Below are 18629 nucleotides of genomic sequence, written 5' to 3'. Positions count from 1 at the left end.
CCAAGCAGCATGGCTCCCATTCTCAATACTGATTTGGCAGAGCAAACATCCAATCAGGGAACAGCAGAAACATCATGGAATGGATTCTGGAATGGTTTACATCACAGGAAAAAGGCAGAGCCAACTGTTGAAGGGAAGAGTTGAAGAGAGAGGAAGAAGGTGAGGAAAGGAGGAGATAAATCAAGTGAGGTGCCATGGCATCAACACAAAGCAGCCCTAGGTAGGGCAACATTGTTCAAATGAAACTGCTTTACACTATCAGATCATAGGTAATCTAGGTCTGGCAACAGGTGGATAAAGTCTTAGCCAGAAAATGATTTTCCTAAACCTACCAGCTTTTAATGGAAAGTACAAGGGTCTGAAGCTTGGACCTTGTGCATAGAAAGTAGGTATTCTGTCACTGAGCTATGGTTGGCAAGGCTCCAGGTAGTCGATCGATCTGGAAGAGCAGCAGCATCTCTGGGTCCTCAGGGGATAAATGGTGCTGTTGGGTGCAAAAAATAAGACTGAGAGGTGATATGACAGCCAAGGTATTTCAAGCATTTAACTTTTTATTTCTGAGTACCTAAGCCACTCAAAACAAAGTCATTCTGTGGGTTAAAATCTTTAAATCTATTTTGGAGTCGGTCTCACTGGCTTCCTCCAAAGGCTCTAACTGCAAGAAAAGCTCTCAGGTTCAATGTCATAGGTAAGAGGACAAGAACAATTTTGAAACTGACTGTCCTACCCCAAGAACATCAATTTATCTAACAAAAGTGATGATGTTTATGCCAGAATGGTTAGATTTTGTTTTTCTAGAAGGCCTTGCAACCTATGCAAAACAACTTTTTGCCCACGAACACTCCTCTGTTAATGTAATCCCGAAAGGTCTATCAACTGCTGATACTTCCAAATAAAGTATGTCCCTTTGTCCAACTCCTGTCTCTCAGCAAGCCTGGAGGTAGGGGCTGACACTTGGAACCCTTGACCAATGAACCTGTGTGTCTTCCATCTTATCCAAATTCAGGGTCCAAATCCAGTTCTGTGTATCACTGGGGGGGACTAATATCTGAGCCTGACCCAAACGTGTCACAGATAAAAGTGAGTTGGGAGCAGAGTCTTAAGAAACCAACATGGGTGTATGAGGAACTCACTATGACTGCTGGTTTACATCTTTTTGAAAATCACACAACCACAGAGTTGGAAGGAACGACAAGGGCCATCAAATCTAACCTCTGGACATGAAAGAATACATGACTAAAGGACTCCCCTAAAATGGCTACCCAGTCACCTTTTAAAGACTACCAAAACAGGAGACTCCACCACACGTTCTTCCTAATGTATAGGTGGAATCTCTTTTCTTTCCAATTTGAACCCATTGGTTTGTGTGTTAGTCTCAGAAGCAGCAGTAAACAAGCACACTCCATTTTTTGCATAGCATCCCTTCAGGTATTTAAAGATGGCTATCATATCACCTCTCAGTCTTATTTTCTCCAAGCTAAACACAGCCTGCTACTTAATGTGTTCCTCAAAGGCTTTGTGTTCCAAATCTTTTACCATCTCGGTCACCTCTGGTCAAATTCTAGCTTTCCAATGTCCTTCTTGAATTGTGGTATCCAGAACTGGAGGACACAGTATTCCATGTGGCAAAAGAATAGGGTGAGTCTATGACTTCCCTCAGCCTGGATACTATAAGCCTGTGGATAGAGCCTAGAATTGCTTTTTTGGCTGCTGCATCCCACGGTTGACTGATCTTTCGCTTGTGGTCTACTAAGACCTTTATTTTCTCTTAAGATATTATTTTGACAATGCACTGCATGATATGATCCCACAGATTCAGTACAGGATGACACACCACTCAGTGTCATAAGATAAAATCGCATCCTAATGGCAGAAGAAACAAGAAGTAAGTATCTTCTTCTATAATTGTCTCCTTACAGGAAACAAGGCATTCACAGGGTCCCTTTCTATCCCTTAGCTACCTTCTGTTCCTCTGGGCATACTATGAGATCTGCTCCTAGAAAGCGGGTATAGGATTAATGCACCCATTTCTAATAAGACCATTTTTCTTAGGTGACAAGAGGGAGACAGTCAGGGGATGGGTGGTCTAGGACTTAGCAAAAGAGGACTAGTAAAGCCAGAGTAGGATGATTTAATGTCATGTACTCTCCAGTGCCAGAACTACTTGCCCATTAAAGCAATCCTCCCACTAACAATGCATATTCTTCTACATAACTAAAATCATTTTATTTGGCTACTTTGAAAAATGTTAATATTTTTCATTAAATAGCATTGGGAGCACAGAATGAACCAATTTGTAAATTAAGTTATATTTCTCTTCCATCTCATTTAAAGAGGTGGATAGTTACTCCACAGTAACTATCGATGGAGCTCATCTCATGCCTTACTAAATCGATTTACCTCTATCCAGCTTAAAGCTTAATTTGGGTGGCATCCCAATGTTAGCAGAAGGTTTTTGCCACCAAATTTGCCACCCAAATACATCCCGGTTGTATCCCTGCTTCCAGGAGCTCTCCTCAAGGCTCTTTTCGGATCCAGGAGTTTTCCAAGTTAAGAAAATGGCCACCAAAGTGCTCCTGGAAGCAGGGATGCATCCGGGATGTATTTGGGTGGCAAATTCAGTGGCAAAAACCTGATAACATCAGGATGCCATCCAAATTAAGCATTAAGGCAGATAGCGGTAAATCAATTTAGTGAGCCATAGGATAAGCTCCAAAGTCAATTTAAAAGCTTCATTGAGCTTCTGAACTTTTGCCACTCTGTGGTCTTTTGCAGATTGAGAGCAGGACACTTCTGTGGCTCAGCCTCAGTCAACAGATATGAATTAAACTGTACTCAGGAGCCCGTTGCTGTTGTTTTGCATCTTGGGTGAAATAAATTGCCTTTCCACTAGCAGTGGAAGCACACAGGCAACAGTTTACACTCTGCCACTTGTTCTGTTGAATCTTGTTCAGCCATCAGATTCTCTAGACAGGTTCACAGCTGGCACACTAAACCAAACAGCTAAAATTGACTATGCTGCAGTGGTCATTTCTGCAGAAAATACCCACTCCACACCAACCCCTTCCCCAACTTGATCCTACATGGGGAATGCAATTCCATCCAAAATAAATGGTAAGACTACATCTGGAATGGCTGGCTTCAAGTAATGCAAAATTTTCCAGATCCGGAAAGGCCTAAGGTAAGGTCAGGACTATCCCAGGTCATGAGATTTCAGCACAAAAAGCTGAGACCTTTGTGATATCACAGTCGGAGGGCCCTGGTGTTGTTATATGGGGCAGCCCCAGTGATGTTATTAAGCATCCTATGTTAAGCATTGGTCCCAGTTGCACAGGGCATGCCACACAAATAAAAAAACTGCAAACAGGCCAGTCTCTGTGCCAGATATTAGATATTAATATCAGATATTAGGATGGGAAGATGCAAAAGTCTGTTGCAGACCTGCCCTGGGAGAAAGATGGGATATAAATAAAATAACCAAACAATTAACCAGCCAACCAAATAGTCACTAGTCTAGTCCTCCTAGTCTCCCTATGGAGGGAGCTCCATCGTCTGGGAGCAAGTACCAAGAAGGCCTGTTGTTTAATCCCACCAAATATTATGGAAGGTAGTGGGGTTGAGAGAAGGTCTCCCCTATAAAATGTAGTTTGTTTTATTTTATTTTTAATCCCCTCAGTGCCCCTTTAAATTTTCATAGGGGTGATTCTGTTCCAGTTTATCGCTTACATTAAGGTTCTAGAAAATGAACAATGAAAAATGAAATTTTCAAAGCCACCCCTACAGCAAGCAATCTGAGGACTGGAACAGGAGTCCGATGCACGTATGCTGCATACTGATAAGGGGGCTTTGTGCACAGGTGGAATGAGGTGAAACGGGGAGTTTGCCAAAAGAAAAAGGGGGGTCTGAGAAAAGTTATGACCCTGAGGGTGGCTGGTTTACTTCTAGAGTTTAAGCATCTGTTGTCATTTTTACAGCGTTCCCAACAGAAAGCAAAACGAACACAACAGGAGAAGTTACACGTATGTATGCTGCAGCACATTTACAAGGGGTTTCTTGGACATAGGAGAAACAAGCAGGGACATGCCCTCCAACATTGCACAGATGAAAACCAAGACACACATGGTTGAGCCACGTCAGAGTGTGGTCAACAGGGCATGACTGGGCAATAAGAGGCAACAATTATTGAGGAAGAACACACAAAGCCATTAGCATCCCAGCGTGGAGTGTCACCCGGTGCAAGGAGTGGGGCTTTGCGGGGTGGGGCCAAAAGGGCACAACATCTTCCACCCTCCTTGGCATGGGTCTACTCATAAGTAAAGTCACACCACACAGGGAGGTGGGATGCACTGGGCCTTCTTCTTCCTCTACCATGGTGTGCAGCATGGAGGTGGGAGGCCATTGCCAAATGAAGCAAGATTTAGAAACCTCACGTATTCAGATCCATTGTATGTGGACATAATGAAAGCCCAATTCTAGGGTTCTGGACTGTGTGGCAAATGCACGGTCCGGAAACCTAGAACGTGTGGACACTGTCATCATGGCAGCCTCCTGTCCACATAGGGGCTACCATGATGATGTGCGCGATGCACAACGTCTGCATGTCTGCAACAAGAAGAGCCAACATAAGGGCTGCAACTATACGGCTCCACCAACAATCCAGAGGAGAATGGGGCCACCCCTTTCTCCTCTGTAGGGCTGGGGTGTCTGGGGGCATAAAGCCTGCTTCTTTGTGGCCCGGAAAACACCAGATTGGGGCAGCAGGGCTGCCAGTGAGGTTGCCCTGGCCCCAATCCAGCGCAAAAGGGGCGGGTGCAGGCTATCCCTTTGGATAGGCCTGACCAAAGCAGAACAGAGTGGCACTATTACTTCCCTTGATCTAGACACTATATTTCCATTAATGCAGTTTAAACTCACTTTAATTTTAGGCTGCATTGATAGAGCAGCACAAAATCATTGCACCTGGCTCTCCTCTGGATGCCTTGGAGGATGATATAGGCTGTCTCTGCACTGCAGTATTAATGCAGTTTGACACAGCTTTAACTGCCATGGCTCAAAGCTATGGAACTCTGGGATTTGTAATTTTGGAGATCTTTAGCTGTCTTTGTGAGAGAATTCTGCTGCCGCAACAAACTACAAATCCCAGGATTTCATAGGATTAAGCCATGGCAGTTAAAGCAGTGTGGCAGCAGTCTTAGTCTTGGCACATGCAGATGTGGATGTCGTTTGGCCACTTTCCACCTGAATTATGAATAGGCTTCAGAAAATGGTCTTTGGACATTTTCTCACAGTAAGAAGTAAGTTGTTAAAATTACTCATTTGTGCCTTTCGAGGAAACTATCTGAGAAATTATATGTCATATTGTGCAGTAACATACAGAGACACACAGGCATAATTTGACACTGTTTTTGTTGTTATATGACTTCAAGAATTGGAATTTTTGTGCAAGAAAACTTTCTTTATAGAGATGACTGTGGAATGTTGGCAATTGCTGACACCCGATTTTGCTTCTTCTTTTTGTTCAGTGAACGAAGCAAAGAAACTATTCTTCAAAACACTGGGAGATGAATATTGTCTCTATGGCCTGGCTGCGACTTCATTTATCCTTGCTGCTGTGATGTATACTATATGTAAGTTAAAGGGGTTTAATTTGTGTGTGTGCAAGGTGGTGGTGGTGGGGGAGAGAAAGCATCTTCAGAAGTATTTGGGCTGGCTTTACTTCTGTATGAAAACTGACAAACATGGTCAAACATGGTCCCCAAAACTGAGTGCACAACTGTGCCTTGGATAAATTCTTTAATGTCCCCAGGTTTCAGAGAGTTTGATATTTTACGTTAGCATATTTAAAATAAGCATTAATGCATATGCTCATGTATAAGTCTAGAAGTTTTAGTCAATAAAATTGACACACAAAAACCTGAGTCGACTTATCCATGGGTCAATGCAAGTATTGTACTTTAATTCTTATTTTAAAGAATAATGGCAAAAAGCAAGAATACAATCTGTGCTGGAAGCACTGATCCCACTGACACTGGTTCATCCAGACTTTAGTGTGAGCACAAATTAATGCCTGCTGAAATTTTGTAATTTGGCATTGTTTTCCTTTGCTTCATCCTTTACATCCTTTGCCACAAGTCCCCAGGTTTTACCTTCGTCTGATCCGTGGGTCATATCAAAATCCATAATTTTGGCCCCAAAGCCTGCCCTCAACTCATGAGGTTGACTTATAGTCAAGTATATATGGTAGGTAACCCCCATCCCCATGGTTGGCTGGGGCGAGGGGGTCAGAGTTGGGGTATATCCCTCCAGGGGAGGCTGCTGAAAGTCCCAAGGGTTATACAGTATAGAAGCAAAGAAAGATCAAAATGCACAAGTGTGACACATCTCGTCCTCCCATAACGGTGAGAACAGTGTAAGCAAGCAGGCAAGTAACAGAGGAAAATTCACCCCTTCATTGTCTCATCCTCATACCTTTATACCTATTCTCATAGAATCATAGAATGATAGAGACTGAAGAGACCCCAAGGGCCATCCAGTTCATTCTGCCATGCAGGAACTCTCCATCAAAGCATCCCCGACAGATGGCCATCAAGCCTCTATTTAAAAACCTCCAAAGAAGGAGACTCTGCGGCTCAGCAGATCTCCACTAAGAGGCAGCTCCAAGCTGCCCCTGGAGGTCCTGGGTTGGGTATATGGCAACTGCATATCACACTCCCACCCGGAAGTTCTGCAGTGCAAAAAGAAGCCACAAAAAGTGACACCTTTTTTGTGCTGCAGAAAGGGTGCACTAGCTGCCACTGCAGCTTTTATGTCTACATGCTGTGCCAAAGACACGGCGTGACACCACTTAATGTGCAGTTGGTCGGGCAATGTGATGCTGGCATGACACCGGCTTGGTGGTGCATGGCGTGTGGTTGCCATCCCCCCCACTCTGCCCTCATATTGGCATATTTTGCCGGACTGTTGAGGCTGTCTATCAGACTCCGAGGCAGTGTCCTCCACTTTCAAACAGCTCTTATTGTGAAGAAGTTGCTCCTAATGTTGAGGTGGAATCTCTTTTCCTGGAGCTTGCATCCATTGTTCCATGTTCTAGTCTTTGGAGCATCAGAAAACAAGCTTGCTCCATCCTCAATGTGACACCCCTTCAAATTCTTATACAGGGCTATAATATCGCCTCTTAACCATCACTTCTCTAGGCTGAACATATCTCAGCCTTCATACCTTTTCCCAGCTTCACAATGCCAAGCTAATGCTAAAATTATCGAACACAGGGATTGTCTGCATTGGCCAGGATACTCCACAGCAATCTGGAGAGTTGTGGCCCTGCAACAACCCGATCTGTGGTTAGTCCCAAATGCCATACTAAAGATCCCCATGTAAACAAATATAAGGCACTGACTGGCCATGGCAATGAAAGACGGTCTGAAGCTAAGGTCTGAAGAGCCCAGGATCAAAACCAGCTCTGGCAATTCTAACATGAGAACAGAGCCATGCTAGCTCCCTGCGCTTGCGTCCAGCATCAAGCAACTATTTTTGGAAAAAAGGTTCTTTTTCTTTTCTCGGTTCTAGATCACGTAGCATACAATAAATACCAAGACATTCACGATGCAGTGGCCAAGCTGCGGGAATTTGCCATTGAACACGACTCAAAATTTGAAAGGAAAAGTGGTAAGCCATGAGATTCAATTCAAATGTATTTGTTTATTTTGTGTGTTTATTTTGAATGTACACTCCTAAGGAAGGAAGGAGGGCTGGACAATATTAGAACAAATGGGTTTCTGGAGTGTAAAAAATGTTTATTTTCCTGTTGAGCTCCTGGTCTCCCTACTGATTTCTGGTTAAAATTCTAGTTTTAAAATAATCTATAATCAATAATCTACAACACATTGTGCTGTGTCCTATTCTCTGGAGCAGCAGAAAACAAGCTTGCTCCTTCCTCAATATGACATCCCTTTAAGTATTTAAAGAGGGCTATCATATCACCTCTTAACTTCTCTTCTCCAGGCTAAACATCCCCAGCTCCGTAAGTCCTTCCTCATAAGTCATGGTTTCCAGACCCTTCACCATTTTAGTTGCCCTCCTTTGGACATGCTCCAGTTTCTTACTGGATATGGATGCTATGCAACTATTCCATTCCAGTGCACATAGGCGTAAGTCCACTCACACATATGCAATGCCCCGACAACACTCTGGCTGGTGTTTTTTGTTCAAATCCCCCACCCCCATGTCTGAAGTTTGTGCAGAATATAATTTATAGCATTTATTTTTGCACAGGAAGCAAAATTTTGTATACACACACACACACACACAATTCTGGGCAGAAATTAATTTCTGTCCAGGACATGCTGTTTTTTTGCACAAAAAGGCTTACCGTATATACTCAACTATAAGTCAACCTTGTGTATAAATCGAGGGCAGGTTTAGGGGCCAAAGTGATGTATTTTGATGTGATTGTGGCTACGTCAAGGGTAAAACCTTGGGGTGTGTGACAAAGGATCTAAAAGATGAAGCAAAGGAAAACAATGCCAAAGAACTTACTAAATTCCAGCACACACTGTTTGCGCACACTGTAAAGAGGATGGATGATAGTGTTGAGGGTGGTCACTGCTTTCAAGACAGATTACCCTCTTGCCTTTTTAAAACATATATATTTTATTCAATTTTTGTTATGAGGGGAAAAATAGACAATGTAGTAGATTAGCAGGACATCAATCATACACAGAAGAAACTTCAACAAAGAACGATTAACCATGGTATGAGACATAGTTCTGCCAACTGAGTCCTAGGGAATAGTCTAAGTAAATGCTGAAGTGTCATCCTTGGAAGGGGAGTCAAGACACAATGCATCTTTCCATAGGTCCACTTGAGCAGCTGGAGGTTGCAGTCACGGCAAATGATTGTTAATATAGTCAATCATTGTTGACTAGTCATAACAGAATGTGGCTTTTCTCTTGTGTCTGTTATTGTATAGGAGAGTTTCTCCATTAGCCAAGAGTCCCACACTGTTTCCCACTAATTGTCTATTGTTAGATCACCTGATTTCCAACAACTAGCTATTTCTAGATCTGCTGCTACAAGGAATTACCCTCTTGCTTTTCAACAGGGAGTGGTTCCTTTTTTAAAATAAGAGTTAAAACACAGGACTTACATTGACCTGTGGATAAGTCGACTCAGACTTTTTGGGGTCAATTTTTTGACTAAAATTACACAGTAATTTTGTGAAGAACAAGTCCACATTTACATCATTTTCTGCATAGAAAATAATACTGAACCCTGGAATACTGTTATGTCTTACATCTTCATAAGTGGACTGACCTCTGTGGGAATTAACATTGGGCATTTCCGTAATGCCTATATCCAAAAAGGAGCTCCTGTTATGTTCCTAGGCAGAGGAACTGGCAAAGTGACCACTGTGCCTTGGAACACCAGCTAGGTAGTGCCAGTGTGCATCAGTAGAGCCCAACACACATTGCGACACTCTTGTGTATCCTGTTACACAATCTTCACAATTCACTGACTGTTTTTCTTAGTGCCTCTGCTACATACCTAAGGCCCTGTTCAGATCGGCCATTAAGCCTGGCTTAGGGGTGGAGTCGGGGCATCTTGTCCACATGAAACACACCCCAACTCCTCCCCCAGGGCGCCATGATGCTGCGTGCTGCTCCACACAGTGCACCGCATCATGGCGCTCCTCCGGTGCTACATCCAAATGACGCAGCACCAAAAGCCTTTACAGCAGCCGCTCCAAAATTATGGAATGGTCTTCCAGAAGAGATCTGTTTCATTACTTCCTTGGAGACGTTTAAGAAGGCACTTAAGACGGATCTCTTCCAGCGAGCTTACCCACCTGGCCTTATGTAAGAAACACCCGCTGACTATTGTATAACCTTATTGCATTGCCACTATCTAAAGAGTTAGTTTTTAAGATTAATTGTTATTCATTTTATTGATGTGCTTTTATATGTATTTTAAGTATTGATGTATGTATTTTAGCGAACTGTAATCCCGCCTCGATTCATCTGGGAAAGGCAGAAAAATATAAATTAACTATATTATTATTAAAAGAGTGCCACCAAGCTACAGCAATGCAGCTATGGCACCTTTTCCAGGGCACAAAAAAGGCCAGATCAGGGCCGCGGCGTGTGGTTGCCCAATCTGGCTGAAACAGTAGCGGATCCATAATAATAATAATAATAATAATAATAATAATAATAATATGATTTATTTATATGCCGCCCAGTCACTGGGAATCCATGCTGCTTCTTCAGGGTTGTCTGAACAACTCCTAAGTATATGGAAAGTTATATGAGATAGACCAGGACAGAAGATTTTGGTGGATATTTCTGGGCAGAAATAATTTTCAGTGCCAAAAATAGTGATCCCTGTATAGAAATGGCTGATCGGTAGAATAATAACCCAGTTTAGGGTGCTTCCACTTTGGCATACTATGGGATGTCTTTTTGGTTAAACGATGCAGATGGGAGCCTTGTCTACATGAGTCCTATTCTGGATTTCATTTCCTCTTCAATGCCACAATGTGAATGAATGCTAAAGAAATGATTTCTTATTTTCAGTGGCTTGATCTTTTATGATCCCGCTCATCTGTAATGTTGTCAACTTTGTAGATCTTGAAGTGATTGAGCTAGCTCAAAACCTATCCAACCAATTGATTGAAGTAACCAATGAAAATGAGGAACTCCAGGGTGAAATTGGTAAGTTCTTTAGAGACTGTGATACTAAAACAATGAGGGGGGAAGAAGAATATCCTCTCTGGTGGTACCCAGCATCCCCTCCCAGTCATTTATTGCTGCTGTTGTGTGACTTCACGTCATTTCTGACTTATGGTGCCCCCTGCACAAGGTTTTCTTGGCAAGTTATCTTTGGGGAGGTTTTGCTGCTGGTCGCCTCTGAGGCTGAGTTATAGTGACTTTTCCAAGGCCACCAAATGGGTTGCCATGGTTGAGTGGGAATTCAAACCTTGGTGTCTAGAATTGTCCCACCAATGGCACAAACTGGAACAATTACACTACAAGGAAGGAGGCAACCGTCCACAACAGAGCTATGTTGTTGTTAACTGTCCTTGAGTTGACGTCAACTCATTGTGACCCTGTGGATGAAACATCTCCAAGTCCCCCTGTCCTCCACTGCTCTGCTTCAGTCCTTCAGATTCAGACCTGCAACCTCCCTGGCTGAGTCTATCCATTTGGCATGCAGTTTTCCTCTTCAGCTTTCCTAGCATTATTGACTTTTCTAATGATCCATGCCTTCTCATAATGTGGCCAAAGTGTGGCAGCCTCAATTTAGTCAGCGTGGTTTCCAGGGAGAGTTCTGGCTTGATCTGTTCCTGGACCCATTTGTTTGTCTTTTTGGCCATCCAGGGCATCCTCAGCTCTCTTCTCCAGCACCACATCTCAGTTGGAAGCCAGCATGACTAAGCTATTGTACTTTGGCCACATCATGAGAAGGCATGAGTCATTGGAAAAGACAATAATGCTAGGAAAAGTAGAAGGTAGTAGAAAGAGAGGAAGACCACTTGTCTGATGGATCTTTGTGGCCATCCATTGTATCCTCAGCACTCTTCTCCAGCACCACATCTCAAATGAGCTGATTTTCATCCGATCTGCTTTCTTCACCATCCAGCTCTCACATCCATCCATGGTGACAGGGAATACTATGGCTTGGATGAGTCTAACTTTAGTGCTCAGTTGTATATCTTTACACTTTAAGATCTTATCCCTTCCTAGAGGGACTTACTGTTTGAAGTTCTTCCTAATGTTTAGATGGAATCTCTTTTCCTGTAGTTTGTATCCATTGCTCCATGCCCTAGTCTCTGGAGCAGCATAAAGCAAACTTGTTTTATCTTAAATATGACATCCTTTCACATATTACACATGGCTTAACATCCTCTTCTCCAGGCTGAACCTACCCAGCTCCCTAAGTCTCCAGTTTCCAGCCCTGTCACCATTTTGGTTGCCCCTCCTCTGAACATGCTCCAGCTTTAATGGCTGTTAATTTTATTGGAAGTCTAAATGTATTATTAACTTTTGTGCAATATACATTTCAAGGTGTCTAAGCCACCTTGAATCCTAGACTAGGGGGAAAAAACAAGATATTATTATTATTATTATTATTATTATTTCAGTACAGTAAGGCAACAAGGCTCATGCCCAAATAATTGGGTATAGTATTTCATCCTGGAACATAATGACCTTTCTGTATATTATTCATATTGACTGGATAGGTTTTTTTTTGTTTTGAAAATGCATAGATGTATAATTTATGTTAACACAGTTGGCTCTCCACGTTTGTGGCGTTGACTTTTGTGGCTTTGACTATTCATGGATTTGATTAACATGTTCTCTCTAGGAATCTTGAAGTCCTCCATTACAACACTAGAGTCAACATCCACCAGAAATTGCACTGGAGGACCTAGAGATTCCTAGAGAGAACAGTTATCTAGGCATTTGTACGTCCTCCAGAGCGATTCTACAATCTGTCTGCAGATGTTGACCACAGAGTTGTGCCGGGGAATCTAGAGATTCCTAGAGAGGCGTTCCTCTCAGGTAAAAAATAGTGATTCCTTTATTTATAGTTTCCCCACTTTCATGGGGTCCTGCACCCCTAACCTAGTGAGGGCCCACTATACTCACTGTTGTTTTCTTTCCCCCTCCCTTCTGCATTCTTGATTTGGCTCCAAGATAAGGTTACTGCAATGCTTAGCACGTGGGCATGGTACAACAGGAACCTGTACTACTTTTCCAAAGTTGAACTCACTTGGGAGGAATCCAAAAGGCAATGTAAAAGGAAAGAATCTTATTTGGTTTCTGTGAGGTTTCCTGAAGAACAGGTGAGTAGCAGGACATTGTGATTAATCCTTCTTGTGATATTGCTGTTACAGCTTTTAGATGTCCTAACAGATTCTGCATCACATGCAACTGGACATATTATTGCTTCATGCTGGAAGAAATAATTCCAGTTGCGTTGCCAAGCTTTATGAACTGGAACAACAACAAAAACATTGTTATTATTATTATTCGCAATATTTATACTACTATTTAAACTATTTATACCACATGGCAATCCAGTCCCATAAAAGATGAAAAATAGCTATTTTTAATAGGAGTTATAATTGTAACTGGGGATGCGGTGGCTCAGTGGTTAAGATGCTGACTCTGACAATCGTAAGATCAACAGGCTGGCAGTTCTTGACCCAAGTGCAGTGTAATGGAGTGAGCTCCATCCCAGCTTCTGTCAACCAAACAGTTCAAAAGCACATAAAAATGCAAGTAGATAAATAGGTACCACTTTGGTGGGTAGGTAGAAACGTTCTGTGAATCATTTATTTATTTATTTATTTATTATGGTATTTATACCCCACCTTTCAGCCCTAATGGCTCTCAGAGCGGCTTACAATTATTATTTTTAATCAGACAGTTCCCTCCCCTCAGGCTTACAATCTAATAGACACGACACAAAAGGAGAAGGGAATGGTGGTGGGAAAGGGGATGAGGTCCAGCAGTTCTTCTCTCCCTCTGAGGCCTGGACCAAGGCAGATGGACCGGAGGGAGGGCTCTTCTTCTTCAGCCTAGCCCTGATGGAGCTGGGCCAGCCTATTCTCTCCCTCGCAGGCCGAAGGATGACAGTTAAATTCATGTTTAAAATTCATGATTAAAAACTGCCTAGATAGGCCTGCTGGAAGAGATAGGTCATGTTGGCCGCATGACCATGGAGTCATCTTTGACAACGCTGGCTCCTTCAGCTTGGTAATGGAGATGAGCACCGCCTGCCTATAGTTGGGCACGATTGGACATTCGTGTTAAAGGGGGAAACCTTTACCATTTACCTTTTTATAATTGTAACTAACTACTTTGTATACTCCTGAAGAGCTGAGAAACAACAGTCGGTGATGGTTTGGTGATATAGTGCAAGGGAATGGCTAGGCATCAAACTATGTGGCCATGTTCTCAAAGAGTTTATTCCTGATGTTTCGCCAGCATCTGCGGTGGGCATCTTCAGAGAAAGTTCACCTGTGCTTTGTAGGTCACACCAAAGCCTTTGATGGCATAGAACATAAGAAATTCTCGTTTGCTCAGAAAGAAAAGGGCATGTGATTGCCTTAATACCTCACTCCCATTCCTAATAAAGATTTTCTGATTGTTCTCTTGCAGGTCTTTTTAGACACAGAAGCCACACGTCTCAATGGTGGGTTCTGGATTGGGCTCCGTAAGAACCCAGAGGTGAAGGAAGGCTTACAGTGGTTTAATCGCCAAAGAGTTGGGTCTTTGTGAGTTTCTGAACAAAATTTCTATATTGCCCGGTTCTAGAAAGCTTTCTTTGGAGACTCCCTTCCTTCCTTCCTTCCTTCTAGAGAGCAGAGAGCTCTTCATGTTCTTTGAATGAACTTGATCTAAAATCTAGCACAAGGTTTGTCTGCCCAAAAAAGTAAAAATATGCTTGGATTCCCTGAGATTAAGTGGAATTTTTTATTATTATTATTATTATTATTATTATTATTATTATTAAAATAAAAATTTAGGGCCAGAACCCTGTAACAGCTATTATCGGTTGTATGATGTATGCTGGAATGATGTTTCCATCAGGTTTTCAGGGTTCGGTTGGGGGCTTTTTTTGGGGGGGGGGAGTTGGTACAGGAGTCTCGTAAATATTGTAATCATTTAACTTGTATTTGTTGTTTTTGTTGTTGTTGTTGTTGTTGTTAATTGCCTTCAAGTTAACTTCCCCACTACTTTCTCCACTGCCTTTCCCTTCTCCTTTTCTGTCATGTCTTTTTTAAGTTGTAAGCCTAATGGCAGGGAACTGTCTAATTAGCCATTTTTAATCTCTCTGTTAGAAAAGTGGAGTAGAATAGCTCTGAATGAATGAATGATGTGAATGAGATACCTACAAGACCCCTTTCGGGTCTTGCAAATTTGACCTCCCTGATTGAGTTTATCTGCCTGGCATGCAGTCTTCCTCTCTTTCTAATACCTTCTACTTTTCCTAGCATTATTGCCTTTTATAATGATTCATGCCTTCTCATGATGTGGCTCAGTGCTAGCCTTCTTCTGATTTCTTGACTTCAGTCTCTGTTCTGGCCAATGTTTCATCCAAGGAACAGGAAATCTTTAACTATTTTGATTCCACCACTATCTATGTTGAATTTATGTAGATCTTCCATGGTCAGTATAGCGGGCCGTTGGTATCTGCTAAGGTTTGTATCCAGGACCCCCCATGGATACCAAAATCTGTGGATGCTCAAGCTCCATTATATATGACAGTGTAGTAAAATGGTGTCATAGAATCATAGAGTTGGAAGAGACCCCAAGGGCCATCCAGTCCATCCCCATTCTGACATGCAGGAACTCACAAACAAAGCACCCCTGTGACAGATGGCCATCCAGCCTCTGGTTAAAGCCCTCCAAGGAAGGAGATTCCATCAAGCTCTCCAAGGGAGTGTCTTTCACCATCTTAACAGTTCTGTCAGGAAGTTCCTCCTAATGTTGAGGTGGAATCTCTTTTCCTGGAGCTTGCATCCATTGTTCCAGGTCCTATTCTCTGGAGCAGCAGAAAACAAGCTTGCTCCCTCCTCAATAGGACATCCCTTCAAGTATTTAAACAGGGCTATCATATCACCTCTTAACCTTCTCTTTTCCAGGCTAAACATCCCCAGCTCCCTAAGTCTTTTCTCATAGGGCTTCATGGTTTCCAGGCCTGTCACCATTTTAGTCACCCTCCTTTGGACACATGGCTCCAGTTTCTCAATATCCTTTTTGAATTAAGGTGCCCAGAACTTGACACAGGATTATTTCAGGTGAGGCCTGATCATAGCAGAATAGCAGTGCCCCTTATATAAAATGGCAAAATTAAGCTTTTCTTTTTGGAATTTGTACACTGAATATTTACAAGTCATGGATGCTCGAATCCATGGATAAAGAATCCATGGATATGGAGGGCTGACTGCATTTTTGTTTTCTTTATGTTTAGCAGTAAGCCTGCCTTTTCACTTTCTTCTTTAATGTTTCTTAGTAATTGTTTCAAGTCTATGATGTTTTCCACTAGTAGCATGGTGTCATCTGCATAGATTGTGGATTCCTCCTATCTTCTTCCATGTCAAAACTTCTTCTTCCATGTCTAAACCTGCTCTTTCTATGATATTTAACTTGTGAGCTGCCACCAAATTCAATTGTGACAAAAATGCAGGGTATAAAAAGAGTTCACCATCATCACCCATCACTCTTTTCATTTTTCAGGTTCTGGGATGTGGAGAAAGGCCAGCCCACCAATGATGGTGATTGCGTTTACATAGGACCGCTTTGCAAAATTAAAAGTTGTTGGCGTATCGCTCCCTGTGACAGTAAAAAAAGGTATATTTGCAAGAAGTTGCCTGACCCATATTGGTTCAATTTTTAAGATGCACAGTACTGGGTTTGCTATCTCTTCAGATACAACTTGGATGAAAAGCCCCCCTGGAGGGAAGCATGGACAAATGGAACATTTTGAAACTTGTCGGTTATGTACATCTACCCAGATTTGTGACTTTACCTAGTCATTGTGATCTTGACAATCTATATATTGGCAGGTATGAAAAGGACTGTTGTGATGCTATAGATCAAGTTTTCTCTAATTCAAGTATGCTCTCTCTGGGTCTTCTCCTGGGTACTTCCAGAATCTAATTGTAAAACTGATAAATTATTCTTAAAGCACTAAAACAATAAAATATTTCCTTAAAATTCATTCATAAGTGGCATAAACTGGGGATTTTAAATGAAAAGGCAGGATTATGGAAATAAGACCTCAGTTGGCGGAAGAATTAGAGCATATCGATTTATATTACATTTTGGTGTGTGTGTGGAATGCACTTTGAGCCCAAGCTGACCTCCTAGGGGCACAGCCATTTCTCCAAAGTGGAGGCAGCATGCAAAGAAGTGGCTAGGAGCCCTAGAGATAAGACTGGAAAATCTGCGCAGAAAGTTTGGGAGTTGCTAGACAAGAAAAACCATTGCCTCCAAAAACCAACACAATGCTTGCTCTTGGTTTTCAGCCTCACACCTGATGGCCCAGTGATTAAATCAATGACCACCTATTCATCCGTTTGCCTTCCTTGATTGTGTCCATTGGCTCAGTCTATTGGCTCAGTCTATTCTTCACCTTGGTTTAACAACAGCCCAGGTCTTTACACCCTTTGTCTTGGCTGCAGCTAAGCCATTAAGTTCATTGCTAGAGGCTAGAAACTGTCTATATAAACTTCAGTCTAAACACACACTGCTGTGCTACATTCAGAATACAGCCTGGCTTCACGTCAGACCGAACTCTGATTTTAGCTCCCTCGGCCATTTACTCCCACGTTTCGGCAGCCATGTCCTTTCATCATCTACATCCACACTGGCTTCCCGGAGAAGCCTTCAGAAGTAAGTATCTCCTGTAGATTTGCCTCTCTCAACTCTCTCCCAATTTCCCTCCTTGACTTTCATTGAGAATTGCGTGTGTGCCTGAATGCCCCTTTGCTGCGTGTTTTGTTTCCCCCTTTTAATAAATATTTGGACTTAATTGGAATAGTCTGTCTAAGCATCGTCTCTCAAGGGATTCTTGTGGACTCTCGTATACATCACAGGAGACGGTCTCACGAGGGTGTTGTTAGGACCCTCCCTCTCAGCAATTTGAGCTAAATTCAGAAATTCCCCTAATTAGATACTTCCTAACAGAAGTGACAACTTATATTGGCAGCCCAACTGATGCCAGTGTCGAGATTGTTCCACGTTGTTGCTGCCACAATGGCGGTTGTTCCCTTTTAAAGGCCCTGGTTTGTGGGCAATTTTTCCTCACTGCAGATAAAGGCATGCCTCAGTTACCAAAGCTGCTATCAAAGAACCTTGTTTTCTTTAAAACAAAATCCTTTCATGTCTGCCCAGTATTTCAGTTTCCTCCTTTACCTAACTGGGAGTGTTTCATAGAAACATAGAGTTGGAAGAGACCCCAAGGGCCACCCAGCCCAACCCCATTCTGCCATGAAGGAACTCTCAATCAAAACACCTCCGACAGATGGCCATACAGCCTCTGTTTAAAGACTTCCAAAGAAGGAGACTCCAAGGGAGTGCATTCCACTGTTGAACAGCTCTTACCCTCAGAAACCAGCATGGACAACCCATTCTGGGAGCTGAAGTCCAAAACATCTGGAGGGCCAAAGTTTGGAAAACTGTGTTTTAGATGCTGCCTTCTGGTAGTCTTTTCTCCACTCATCCAGCAGCCTTGCCAGATCTGGGAGCAGTTCTTGGTGGCAGCTGCACTCACCTCCTCCAGCGGCTACAGCCATTGGGCAGCAGAGATGCACTGGCTGGTGGAGGCCAGGTAGCCAGGGTGGTCTTGGGATGGATGGGAGCCACCCCCCCCCCCCACTGGATGTTCACCCTCCTCTGATGTGTCACCTGGTGTGGTCTGTATCTCCGCACTCCCCTAATGATGCCCCTATCTGTTGGAAAATACAACGTTCCTCCCATTCTGATGTGAAAACACATTTTTTTATGTCTGAGGGCATGAAGACAAGTACAAAACAAACAAACTACAGTTTGCTCTGCTGTTTTGGGGGAAGAAGCAATTTTTTGAAAGTTGTGGTTTGACCCTGGATTGGGGGAATC

The 18629-nt window shown here is 42.7% G+C and overlaps 1 protein-coding gene across 2 annotated transcripts; it reads left to right on the top strand.

Annotated features, from left to right (window-relative positions):
- Positions 1-139: 139 nt before the first annotated feature.
- On the top strand, positions 140-16526 carry LOC149313302 (CD209 antigen-like protein C). 2 transcript variants are annotated; one of them, XM_089527154.1, is made up of 9 exons: positions 140-220; positions 1814-1885; positions 3975-4019; positions 5523-5627; positions 7567-7665; positions 10623-10709; positions 12696-12844; positions 14166-14281; positions 16248-16526. In XM_089527154.1, exons 2-9 carry the CDS (start codon positions 1867-1869, stop codon positions 16405-16407), a joined length of 780 nt encoding a protein of 259 aa, XP_089383280.1. In that variant the 5' UTR covers positions 140-220; positions 1814-1866; the 3' UTR covers positions 16408-16526. The 2 variants fall into 2 exon arrangements, with proteins under 2 accessions (XP_089383280.1, XP_089383281.1); XM_089527155.1 differs by lacking the exon at positions 140-220 and having other exon boundaries at positions 1734-1885.
- Positions 16527-18629: the final 2103 nt, after the last annotated feature.

This window comes from Sceloporus occidentalis, unplaced genomic scaffold (genome assembly GCF_023333645.1).
Source record: "Sceloporus occidentalis isolate IW3139 unplaced genomic scaffold, rSceOcc1.0.p SCAF_5, whole genome shotgun sequence".
Taxonomy (NCBI): Eukaryota; Metazoa; Chordata; class Lepidosauria; order Squamata; family Phrynosomatidae; genus Sceloporus; species Sceloporus occidentalis.
Note: the sequence above shows the minus strand (reverse complement) of the source record. Positions and strands in the feature narration are given on the sequence as shown.